At 40.9% G+C, this 12,432-nt stretch overlaps 1 protein-coding gene across 1 annotated transcript in view; it reads left to right on the top strand.

Annotated features, from left to right (window-relative positions):
- cntn2 (contactin 2) overlaps positions 1-8,743 on the top strand; it is a 35,329-nt gene extending 26,586 nt beyond the window's left edge. The window contains exons 19-23 of the mRNA XM_088920574.1: positions 359-474; positions 2,224-2,410; positions 3,451-3,563; positions 4,894-5,062; positions 5,504-8,743. Coding sequence (XP_088776700.1) covers positions 359-474; positions 2,224-2,410; positions 3,451-3,563; positions 4,894-5,062; positions 5,504-5,610 — 692 coding nt within the window. The 3' untranslated portion in view covers positions 5,611-8,743. The remainder of the gene's footprint in view (positions 1-358; positions 475-2,223; positions 2,411-3,450; positions 3,564-4,893; positions 5,063-5,503) is intronic.
- The last annotated feature ends 3,689 nt before the right edge of the window (positions 8,744-12,432 follow it).

Below are 12,432 nucleotides of genomic sequence, written 5' to 3'. Positions count from 1 at the left end.
TATTTTGTAGTATAAAATGTATCCTGGTGGCCTCGTGGATGTGCAGAGAGGACCAATCGTTTAGATGCGGCTAGTAAATGTGACGGATGAGCTGCTACAGCTCTTCATATGGACCGTTCATGTATGATTTGCCTTGAGTTTCCAGATTGAAGATCCTGATCAGTGTGACTGGAAGACTGCCCTGCAGGGTGTGCTTTCACCAAGCTGCTCTCAAGGGCTGACCTTGGAGCTCTGCTGGGCGTTTTATTTCTGCATGCAGCAACAACACAGGCCAACCTGATGTCTTATCATTTATTATCTGCTTATTGTTTCAAATGTCATAAACCCCCTTTGTTTCAATCCTCCCCCCCCTCAACAGAGCCCACTGAGACTCCTCGAAGAGTCAACGCCACCAGCCTGTCGGCCTTCGAGATCCAGGTGTCTTGGGAGCCCCTGCAGCACCTGTCCACCAACGGCATCCTGAGAGGATATGAGGTCAGGTACCATGGAGGTGGACTTTTTGTAGCTTTTTTTCCCTGTAAAGATGTGATTATCCAGTTCCCTGGAGGGGAAGGAAAACCTCCTGTATTGTTGTGCAGTTTAGCCAGTTTTAGTCATTTATATAATGGAGTTTTGTTGCTCTTCCTGGCATCCTGTAAAGATGCTCATTCTACTCCTGTATTCATTTATGATTATACCAAGATTTCAGTGTGCTCAGCTCCATCTTGATCCCTATTAACCGTGGTAACCACATTCCATAGTACATTTTCATTTAACACTTTCATTTCAGGTTACTCTAGGAAGGCACAGCACTTAAAAATTAAGACAGAAAACACCTTATTCTAATCAGACCTGCACCAATATTAAACACCAGGAAGAGCACACTGGTATGGAAATAGTCATAATGGGGACAGTAGTACAGGTACATTGTTTTTGAAGAGCAGAGGAGATAGATTCTGTCACTGGAGGTGGAAGAAAGCACTCCATGAGCCCATCTTTAAGCATGTATTTCACAGAAGGAGATTTGAATTTATTTCTGGGATCAGCAGTTTCTTTGCATGCTGTGTTATTGCTGAAAAGTCAAGGCCTTGGATCAGAGCCATACAACTTTCTGTCCACTGCAGCATGAACCCCTACCAGGCAGCGACAGCATGCATGATAATGGGGGGCAGAGTTCCATCGCTCTGATTAGTAGGAGAGAAGCTGAGCCAGTTGGATGAGATAATATTTTCAGTGGGGCAGTGGCATTCCCAAAGTGCCTGTCTGAGAGCTCAATGTGCCTTCCAGAGAGATATCAACTCCACTCTCACCTCATTAGATAAATGATAATACAACATCACGTGGGCCATTTTGGCTATCTGTAACAATTTGATAGTATTTTCCCTTTAGTGGACACAAAAGTGTTATTAAAGAGAGTTTTGAAATTGACCTGCATCAAGCTGAATGTCTTCCACTCACTGAGCAACAGTGACTCCTTGTGGTTACCCAATAGCACACGGGCTTGCAGTGTCAAAAGCAAGAGTTGGCCATGTTACAGTATATATTAAAAACATGGACTCTGCTGTAGATTTCACCTCTCTAAGTCAAAAAGGCAGAAGTGTTTTGGAGCAACGCTGGTCCAAGGGTCACATCAATAAAGCCGATTAACAATTGATGATTTCAAACCAGGGCATATAAAATGAGAATTGCACTATGGTGCCACAAGTTGCTGCTCTCCGATTGGCTATCTGACACTGAACCCATCATGCATTACAGGTGTAACATCATGCATGAAATCCCAGCAACCTGTGCCTGCATTTTCACAACGCTCTTTCTAAGCAAACAATTGTACAGTAGAACAGCAACACCTTTCTGTAGGTTTGTCTGTTATATTTGTTATAAATTATTGAATGCTATAATTTGATTTGTCATAAATTATTAGAAAACTACCAAAACTATTTTGTTTCATGAGAGGGTTAGTGATATTATATGGAGGCTTGTTCTGTCAAAACTAGTCTTTGTATAATAGGAAGAACTCTCTGCAGGATGTCTGTAGCACTGGGATAACTTTGCTCACAACCTTGTTATGATTTCTACCTAAAGGCCAATACCAACTATTAGAAAATATTAGAAAGGTGAGCTCATCCCAGCTGGGTTTGGAATTCTCCCATTTTTCGGACCTCAGGTTACTCCGATGGCCAGTGTATATGGTTTGTGAAATCCGTCGTTTTCCTAACGCTGTGGTGTTCTGACCTCCTGTGCCAGATCCGATACTGGAGGCAGAACGAGAAGGAGGCCGCAGCAGACAGGGTGCGGACCATGGGGCTGGAGACGGTGGCGCGAGTCTCGGGTCTGAGGCCCAGCACCCTCTACCACGTCACCGTCCTGGCGTACAACAGCGCGGGCACTGGGCCGCCCAGCCCCTTCACCAACGTCACCACCAAGAAGCCTCGTAAGACAAGCCCTCTATGTGAGGTGTTACCATGGCACCATTCCCGTGCACTGCTGTGACTTGCTTCCACTGTGCTTCACCTAGTAGAGGAGTTTATTGCCATATGTACATGTGCATTAGAATTGGTATTCGCTTTGCTCTTATTCACCTCACTAGACTAGAGAATGTCAACACTATAATATACTCATACTGAATCTCAGCATAGTGGTAAAAGGTAGTTTGTGGCTCTAGGAATGCTTACTGTAAAAGACTCTGCTATTATATCAAGTTGATATTGTTATGTACATCGATGGTGTGGTAACACTACTGTGGAGCAAATGGAAAACAGAGCATTTTACCATACAAAGATGGAATTACCTAGGGAATTTAGCGAGATAAAATTTTGTTTAAAATTCCCTTTGCACTCTGAGACACATTTTCTCTCTAAATAAGGTGGCTGGTGAGGCTTGAGCGCATGAAAACATACAGTGAAATATGGTGCTACAGGCTTTATTCAAGCAAGATCAACCACCCAAGCTAAAACCCAGCCACCAATCACCAATGTGTCACCCCCTTATATCCCAAACACAACTAATCACACCCATGTTCATTAATCCTCCATCATTATCCTCATTATTAAGTAATTCACCTTAGGTCTGTTTATAAAGAAAGAATAGAGGCCTCGAGTGGAAAGTCAGCAACTACCACCTTCTCCCTAGTGTGGAAATTCTGGCTCTGGCTGGATAAAGTTACCGATATTTGACGTCCACACTGATGGGAAGCAATTTTCACGTCTTGTCACAGATATATGCGGGTGAATACTTTTTCAAGACGCTTGCCTGTGAATTGTCTCTTCCAAAATAGAAACATAACAAAGTCATGCAACTCAATGTGACTTTTTTTTAACATTGAATGACTTATCATTTTCATCTTAAAAAAGGACAATGAATTATTTTTTTAATTACATAAGATTTTTTAAATTAGGTGGACAATCTGTTACTGTATTTCCAGCCTGTTTTGGTCTAAAAGGATGCTAACCGACCTCTGTGCGGTGTGTTTAGCCCCAAGCCGAGCGCCAGACAATGTCTCATGGAGGATTGATGGATCATGGGTAACAGTGGCCTGGGATCATGTCAAGCCTCTGAAGAATGAGTCAGCAGTGTTGGGGTACAAGGTGAGTGACCACAAGACGCCTGATAAAGCGGAAAGAGAAGGGGGGGATTGGATGTGTGGGTGTTGTGGTGGGATTTCTATTTCACTTCAATCATCAATCAATATGACCTTTCTCCTTCCTGTAGCTGATTAGGTCACTCTGGCACCCCTGACTTGTGTCTGTGCTGGTGCAAGCAGAGTCTATTCTCTTCGCTTGTCCTCTCCACACACCACTGTCACACTGGAACAACACATTGAGAGCTGCCTAACTTTTTTCATAGTGACAGAGCAGTATTTTCCTGCAGGATGAGACATTTATTTGCTGCAGAGATAATCTTTTGAGGTTTCTACTTTCTGAAGCAAATTGTATCAAATATTGGGTCTACTGGTGTCTAGATGATGTTAGCTAGGGTCCAAAAACAATGAATTTGTATGGAATGTCTCATCATGCTGAATGTTGAAGTTAATTATGTGCCTTAACTTGCCTTGTTGATGTATTTTGTCTGGTCAGCTTGTCTTACAGGTGTCTTTATAGCTCCAGCAGTTAAAGAACTGGAGGAAGATTGGGACATGTGAACCCATAAGTAGTCAATCAGCTAAATGCTTAGTCACGTTGTACAGGGAGGCCAGTGTTAAGTACACCTAGGGCCCAATTGCGTGTTCAGTTGACTGTTTAAAGAGTTCGTATTTTCCCACAGGCAAAATACAGACTCCTGGGTAACATTTTAGCAGTTCAATCCACACATCAAGCATTATAAATACATTACTGACAAGTTCTCAGCACTCAAATGTGTATTAATAAAAATTGTCTGAGAATAATCGTACTGCTGTTAATAAACTTGCAATTAACCATTAGCAAAGGACAATTACAACTATACACTCTATTAATTCTTATAACCTGTAGCATAAGAAAGGGTTTATAAGAAACATGAAGGAAGGTTATAATTTGTTCTATTTAATCTGAATCTAGTCAGGCTGCTGGAGAAAAAACATTAGAATCTCTCCATTCTGAAGCATCTGCTGCATATTCTGTCCAAGACTAGATTTTAAAAAGCACCTCAGAGGAGCTCAAACAGTAACGATGCTGGTTTGAGCATGGGATATTTCTCTCCCCAAGTGACAGTGCACACCTGGACTTGCAGGACAGAGAGAAATATCCCATTGGCCTTACCAGATTCAGAGATGAAAGATGAGCCACAGAGAACTGCACGCTCCCTCAACATACACCAGCACACAGCTCTAGGAGAGGACGCCAGCTCGAGTCCGAGTGGTCTATGGGCGCCGTGCGGGTCCCACCTGCCCGGGTGGGCATCGGCCAGCCCTCTCACTGCCCGCCCGCCCGTGTCTGGCAGGTTCTCTACAAGCACGAGGGCCAGACGGCGCTGAAGGTGCTGGAGAAGGGCAAGGCCTCGGTGAGGCTCCCCCTGCCCCAAGACAACGGCTACGTGGTGCTGGAGATCCGGGCCTGGGGGGAGGGAGGCGACGGGGCGCCTCACGAGCTCATCGTGTCCAGGGATTCGGGTGAGGAGAGCGGGAGGTAGAGGAGGGTGAACCGGGAAGAAAGACCAGGACACCTCCCTCTCCAGATTTGAGGTCAATGCAAGCAATATAAGGATAGTCTAATTGGAGCTCAAGCAAATGTAGTAAACAGAGATCAACAGGTGAAATGAGATTTGGATTTCTCTTTAATTACATGACATTACATTATAAGCACCCACATGTAACATGTAACATGCAGTAACCCCCACCTTGCCGTCCTGAGAAGCCCTGAGCTACTGTACAAACCTCATTTGTTGAACAGCAATTAATGCCAACCAATTCAATAATTGATTCAATTAGTTTCATAGAAACTCAGGTGAGATGAAGACTAGAAGATTCAGTTGTTCTCCAGAACCAGGAGTGAGAGGTTTAAGGATATTGGATCTGCTTTTCTCATAAAAAGTTTCTCTCTCTTGCTTTCAGGCACAGGCATGATGGTACAGAATGCGGTCAAGGACCTCACCCCCTTTCACACTGTCGTCACCGCCACCGTAGTAACACTCACCCTGATTGGTTTATTGGAGCCCTGACTTAAACCAATCCCTGGAGGGTTTACATCAAGATCTAAACTTATTGGTTAAATTCACTTGCCTTGCCCGGCGCCTTTGTGAAACACGTTGGGAAGAGGCGAAGAAATAAAATGACAATGTACTTTTACTTTTTGATGAGAAAAAAATACAAGATTTTGTACGACTGCAAAAACTTGCTAGTTTGCTAATGTTCAGAAGGGAAAAACTGAAGGAAGGACTGTCATTTGTAAATATAACCATTATATCTGTAGGAATTTGCCTCACAGAATATTACCTTGAATATTTCGACTATTTAATAATTAATTTTACCTTAACGCCACAGTGAGCAGTAACCACTATTTCCCACCCATTTTACCTCCCACGTGCCCTTTACGACCAGATTTCAGATTCTGAGTCATACAAGCCCTGTTCTGAAAGCTCTGATATTAATAACCTCATAAATCTATTAGCTGCTTTAAGTATTCTCTCCCACAACACAATCCTCAATCATAAAATACTAATATGGTGACTCCTGAGTTATCTGTATAAATCAAACAGGCACCTAAGGGCAAAAGATTAGCTTCATATACTGTGCCAATACAGTTTTCCAGTTTCACAGCAGAGCAAATAAAAAAATAAAATCTAATCTGTAGAATCGATCCATGCGGTGCTCATAGTGCAGTCATTAGCGCTTTACTGGAAATGTTTCACTTTGCTGAAAATATGAAATTTTCCAAAATTTTGAGTAATTTCTTTTTTATAAAATTTTTACTAATAAACTAAAAAAGTAATAATACTTTGGCAGAATTCTGAGGCTTTATGTCAAATAATTGGTTAATAGTGGAAAAAATGTTAGGCCTCTTTGGATAAGTATTTATACTTGACTGAAAGGGTCTAAATTTAGAAGGAATATACAGTATACTGTACAGATTTTAACAAATCAAGAAACCGAACTATGTACTTGTGACGATTCCAACACAGGAGCTCCATTGCAGTTGTTTTGAGGAAAAGCAGGGTTACAGTTCATTTTTAAACTTGCAGAACAAAATAGAAGATGGTACAGGGGCCTTATTATCTCATTACCATTTATCTGTTACAAGTCATAGATATAACAGATTATTAACACTGAAACAGTAGATAATTGTCCTTCACAAGGTGAGTGGGGTATCATGCACTGTATACCCAAACAAACTGAGTTTGCTTAAGAAAATAGATTCTAGTTCTGTGAATGTCACTGGCGGTCTTTGGGAGCTATACCATATTTATCTTTACAACCTTTTATTAACTATTACCTTTTTTCAAGACACAAGACACAGTCTCTGCCTTTTCTGAACATAAAGGCTTTAAATTTGAATGATAGTGTTAATCATGTCTTTACAAGGACATCTACTGCCAATATATGGTGATAATGGTTTTGTTTTTCCGACATAATTATCTCGTGATCTCCAAATAAGTAAAAAAATAACTGATTGTACACTAGAAACACAACAGGTAATGCAGTACACCTATGTCTAGTCAAAGACAATTAACAGTAAAAACACACCAAGTCCACCCTTCAGAGATCCCTTGCCAGTATGTTTTATCATAATGCACAAATTGTGTCATTTTCATCAATTCAAGTTCAGATTGACCAAACTAAACTAATCTTAGCAAGAAAAGTGCTCCTTATCTTAATCAACTACGATAACAAAAGCTAATGAAGAATGTCAGCCGTAAGGTTTACGATGTAGTAATCACATTTTGGAGGAACACCGTCATCTTATTTATAGACTTTACTTATGAAAGCTGCTGTCTGTGATACAGCTGCTCTGCAATTTTTGAGCATTTTAACATTTTTAAGAATCTTTATCTATCATAATGTTCTAATACCCTGCACTCTGTCTGGTTTTTTTGTGTTGTCTTTGAGTTACTGCTCAAAAAATGACTTTCTGTAACTGCCTTTATTTCAGAAGACGAGAAATGGACGGACATATTAAGTTATAGTTTGCTAACAAATACGCCCCCTGCTGTACAATTGCAAGGTACTGCTCATCTTGACTGCAAATTTTTTCTGCACCACATCAATGTTTTATGGATAAAAGCAAACATTTATGCAAACTGAAACCAGATTGAATGGAATCTGGTGAAAAATTAGGAAGGACCTCGAATACACTCCATTTCTGCTACGAAAAGATTTAATTTTTGCACTCATGCAAGATGGTAGTTTGAATATTACATCTGTTTTATGCCTTATCATGTTTGCTGGTGCTCAGTGAAGCCAAAAGTGTCCCTTGCAAGAAGGATAGTGAACAAAGGAGCACACTATCCTCTAGGACTACAAATGTTATAACTCTCTTGTATTATAACGTTGGTCTTGTATTGTTGATCCGAAACTCAAGAATTCATGTTCTTTGAGACTTTTGTTTTTCTGGAAGAAGTGAGATGCAAAATCGTTCTCATTGGATGAATGAGCACCCAGGGAGTCCTTTGCATTTAATTTGTGCACCATTAATCATAACATGCTGCTGGCTGTACAGGGTGATTTTTCTATTTGATCTTACTATGATTTTTTTAAGGAATTTTGTATTTCAAAAATGTGAAAAAGGAAACTCATGGAAGGGATAGTAAAAACTAGACAGACATGATTTCTTGCACTAAATGTCCTCTAGTTCACCTGAACTGAAAAACAGCTGGGAAAAGCAGAGCATGCAAAGAAACAAAGTGTCACTCCATAGAAGCCCTATCAATTTGCTGGTCTTTCTTGGATGAATTATAGCTGATTATGTATCAAGCCCTGCAAAATCCGCAGGTCGGATGTGGACTCAGGTCTGTTTGCTGTGTATCGGGGTGTAAGGAGCACCAGAATAGTAATCTATACTCGAATTCAACTCATTTATGCACTGATACTGACATCACCCCCACAGTAGCTTTATTTCCCAGTTCCCCTGTGAAATATGTTAAGCTAAAGAAATAATGCACTTCAATGTCTGTGATGCACAAGAATACATTTACATGTGTGAAAGCTGAGCGAAGCAAAGTGACAGTGTCCCAGCACAATGCATATCCAGAAGTGCATTACTCCTGTTGTATTATGGCTTGTTTCAGTACAAGAAATGTGTGATTGTAAAATGATTTTAGTGAATAAAACTGAAAAGATCCTTCCACCACATAAAAATGCTCCTTTTGCATTTCTCAGCTTTTATGACGTGGTACCTGCACACAGGTACTTGGGACTTGCTGGTACTTCATGCTGGAGCCTGGACAGAAAGGCAAGACCAATCCCAGACTGACCAATCTGTGGAGAGACCAGTATCCTCCCTCACCACTGTATTATAATGTTTTTAAAGTTGTAAACTGTTTAAAATATTATAGTGTATCGTTTCACTATTTCATTATCACGACTGGTATTTTTAACATAAATGCTGTTAACACAGTAGCCTTAAACAGCAGAGTGCCCTGTGTCCTTTACATGTTGATGGTTACGGCATATGACATACAGCTGCCCTATATGTATAGTGTAGCTTAAGACAGTTATCCGTCAGGTGCAAGCCCGAGGTGAATACCTGTGTAGATCTCATTTTGCAGCTGAAAGAGTGAGAGAAACTGTTCGTCTTTATCTCAGCCTCCTCTTTCCCCATCTCTTCACAACCTCTCAGCTTTAAGTTGCTTGGAGTTATCTGCTCTTAACAGAACAGATCCCCCCCCCTGTCCTGCCACCCTCCTTTTTCAGAGGGAAGACCCAGAGATTGCCTCCGTTTGTACATGTTGCAAAAAGTGTCAGGTAGCTGTGTTTAGATACAGTAGTTCAGGTGGGTAGCTGCGTCAGCATGCGTAGGCTGCAAAGGAACAAGTAAATAGGTTTATTCCATGCTGAAAAAAAGGAAGAAAGAAAGTGTTAGATACAGTATCTTTGTCAACACAAAAAGAAAATGTCTTATCTTCCTTAAGTTGACTAACGTCAGTTTGAGCCTGACAGCAATGCCCCCCTTACCCATTGTGGTCTGAATCATGATGCACAACAGGTTATAGACGTTGTGAACCATACTGTCTGTAAAACAATGCACAGCTTCATTGCCTCATTTCTATTCTGGTCCGGAAAGAGGAATTACTAAGTGATTGTTTCCCAGTTGATCTTGTTCACAGATCTTGTGCTGTACATCTCCCAAAATGATCCGTGAATCAAATGGGATTAATTAAATTGATCCAGTGTCACAGGCCATTGTGCAATCCAGATGTCAGAATGGAAACCCCCAAACCTTTTTTTGAGAATATTGGGAAAAATGGCACTCATAAAACATCTTCAATAAACAAGTTGGGTTTGTATTAATAAAAAGTATTTTCTTGTTTGAGTGCAGGAATTATACTGGTTGCATTAAGATGCATGAGGGTCCTATGTACTCAAATGTAATTAAAAGGCATGCAAACATGGCAGGAAAACAATACAGTACAGTATCTCGCTAGAGATACAGTAACAGACACAGGCATTGATATCTTATAACATTAATCAGTTCATTCACTTGAACATTTTAATAGCCACTTTCTAGGATGCAGGTGTTCAGTAAACCTGGAAGAGATGCCATTGATAAATAAAAATGATTTCACATTATTTAATACAGCTGACACACCATCAATATATAAGAGGCTAGAGTAATATGTAAGAGTAGTGAGCTGTGTCAGCATTCAAGCTGCAAAGAAACAAATAAGGTTCATTTCATGCTGTAATGTAAAAATAAGAAATGTTTCACAAAGACATTGTTTCTCTCTTCTGCTCAATATTTACAGTACATAGGAGCAAGTAATAGGTTTATTCCATGCTGAAAAGAGAAGAGAGCACCTCACACTCACACCTGAAGAAGGCTTCACAGCCGAAACATTGCTTTCTCTCTCCTCTTTTCAGCATGGAATAAACCTATTACTTGTTCCTTTGCAGACTACACATGCTGACACAGCTACCCACCTGAACTATTTACAGTACATTACCACTGAAGATGTGCTAATTTCCCATATGGAATCAATTTTATCCTAAACTTAGTATTTAACAAACTATTGCTATTGCATTGGTCTTTCACCAAAACAATAGCTTGATTAACATATTATCTATATGCTTGTGTGAATGAGTTTTTCCAGCTCCTCCCACAAAAAGGGAGGCTCCTCTCTGGCTCCAGACATTGTGAGTTGGAGACAAGGCACTAGGCTTTTGGATACAGGGCTAGGATTTGCCAGCCTGGGTTCCTGTTACTTTTTAGGCACCTGCAGGCTTGTAGTGATGTCAGTGGGACATGCACTTCTTATCCAATCAGCACAAACTCACCTGTCAGGAGCACATTATTCCCTCCACCGGCTGAATGCTGCTCAGCCTGACTTCTTGTGATTGTTTGGTGTGTTTGGATTTTTTCATCTGGGGATGAAAGGGTCCTCATTTACAGTATGGAGCTTTAGGTATATCCTCTTATCTTGTTATTAACATGAAGACTTCAAAACGTCAAAGAAGGTGAATGATTGCACAGGTTCTCCTGCATCGTCATCCACAAGTTGTTGCTGCCTACAGAGAAATAAAGGAATAACAAGCCGTTCCTAAACCGATGGGTATAATATGAGAAATATAACTAATTGTGAGTTGCCCATCTATTCATTTTCTAACCACTTCTTTCAATTCAGGGTTGTGAGGGAGCGAGAGCCTATCCCAGCAAGGCAGGGTAAACTCTGGAGGGGCCTCCAGTCTGTCACATAGCACACAGATACAGACACATACAGTATACTCACGCCAGGGCCAATTTTCCCAGAACCCATTTGTCCTACCTGTATGACTTTGGACTGTGGGAGGAAACCAGAGCACCAAGAGGAAACTTGCGAACACAGGGAGACGTGAGTGCCAAAATTAATCTTTAATGTATGATTGAATTTCTGAGGATAACTGTCCTTGCTAACTGCAACATCACTTTGCGTGTCTTGCACCTAAAATCACATCTGCTTTTGTTTGTCACACATTTTTCCCACCACCTACTGAAGGTTGCTCAGCCTGACCTCTTGTGATTGTTGTGTGTGTTTAGATTTTCTCATCTGGGGATGTAAGTGTCCTCATTTATGGTGCTTTAGGTTAATAGATTGTCTCAAAATATCTAGTATAGAGATCTGTGGAGGAGACCACACACATGTATAGCCGATTGATTTATCCGCACAGTGAGAAGATGATGTCATTCCTTTGTTATTGCGTTTCTTGGTTCCTTCCACAGCTTGTTCTGCTTGTTTTGTTTATTTTTTCTGAAGGCCTGCATTACCACAGCTGCATGACCACAGCTGCATGACCATCACATCAGTCTGTCGCAATCCTGGGATTATTCTTACTTCAGAGTGTGAATCAGCAGCAGCTCTCTCTTCTTGTGTTCTGTACTCATTGCAGATCATCCCAGCAATCTGAAATCCCCCACCAACGTCAGTACAATAGGGTCACTCTCCTTGCATGTTTTTTTTTCCAGCAAAGCTCTTAACAACCCATTTTGGTTTAATTGAAGCAGTTTAAATAATTTTCCCAGCTTAAAGAGACCTATAAAGCTGTTCAGTGTACTTCCATGACTTAAACTTAAACCCTAAGTGCAATGTAGTTTATGTGAGATCAGAAGTATCCATGTTGAAGTATCTAAAAGTAGTAGCTCACAGCTATAAACAAGCCTTGACATTTGACTACCAAACTACCATTTGACCACTGAAATAAGATCTATGTAGTGTGACAAGTGCAGCTCATTCTTCAATAAGATTTGATCGGGATCAGGCTCCAGGGCCAAATGGAATCCTCTTGTTCGGAAATCGTCTTGTGTTCGCTGTGTCAATTCCCAGTCAACAGAGAATTCTGCTACCCCAAAAGGC

Source organism: Atractosteus spatula, chromosome 7 (assembly GCF_055471065.1).
Source record: "Atractosteus spatula isolate fAtrSpa1 chromosome 7, fAtrSpa1.hap1, whole genome shotgun sequence".
Taxonomy (NCBI): domain Eukaryota; kingdom Metazoa; phylum Chordata; class Actinopteri; order Semionotiformes; family Lepisosteidae; genus Atractosteus; species Atractosteus spatula.
Note: the sequence above shows the minus strand (reverse complement) of the source record. Positions and strands in the feature narration are given on the sequence as shown.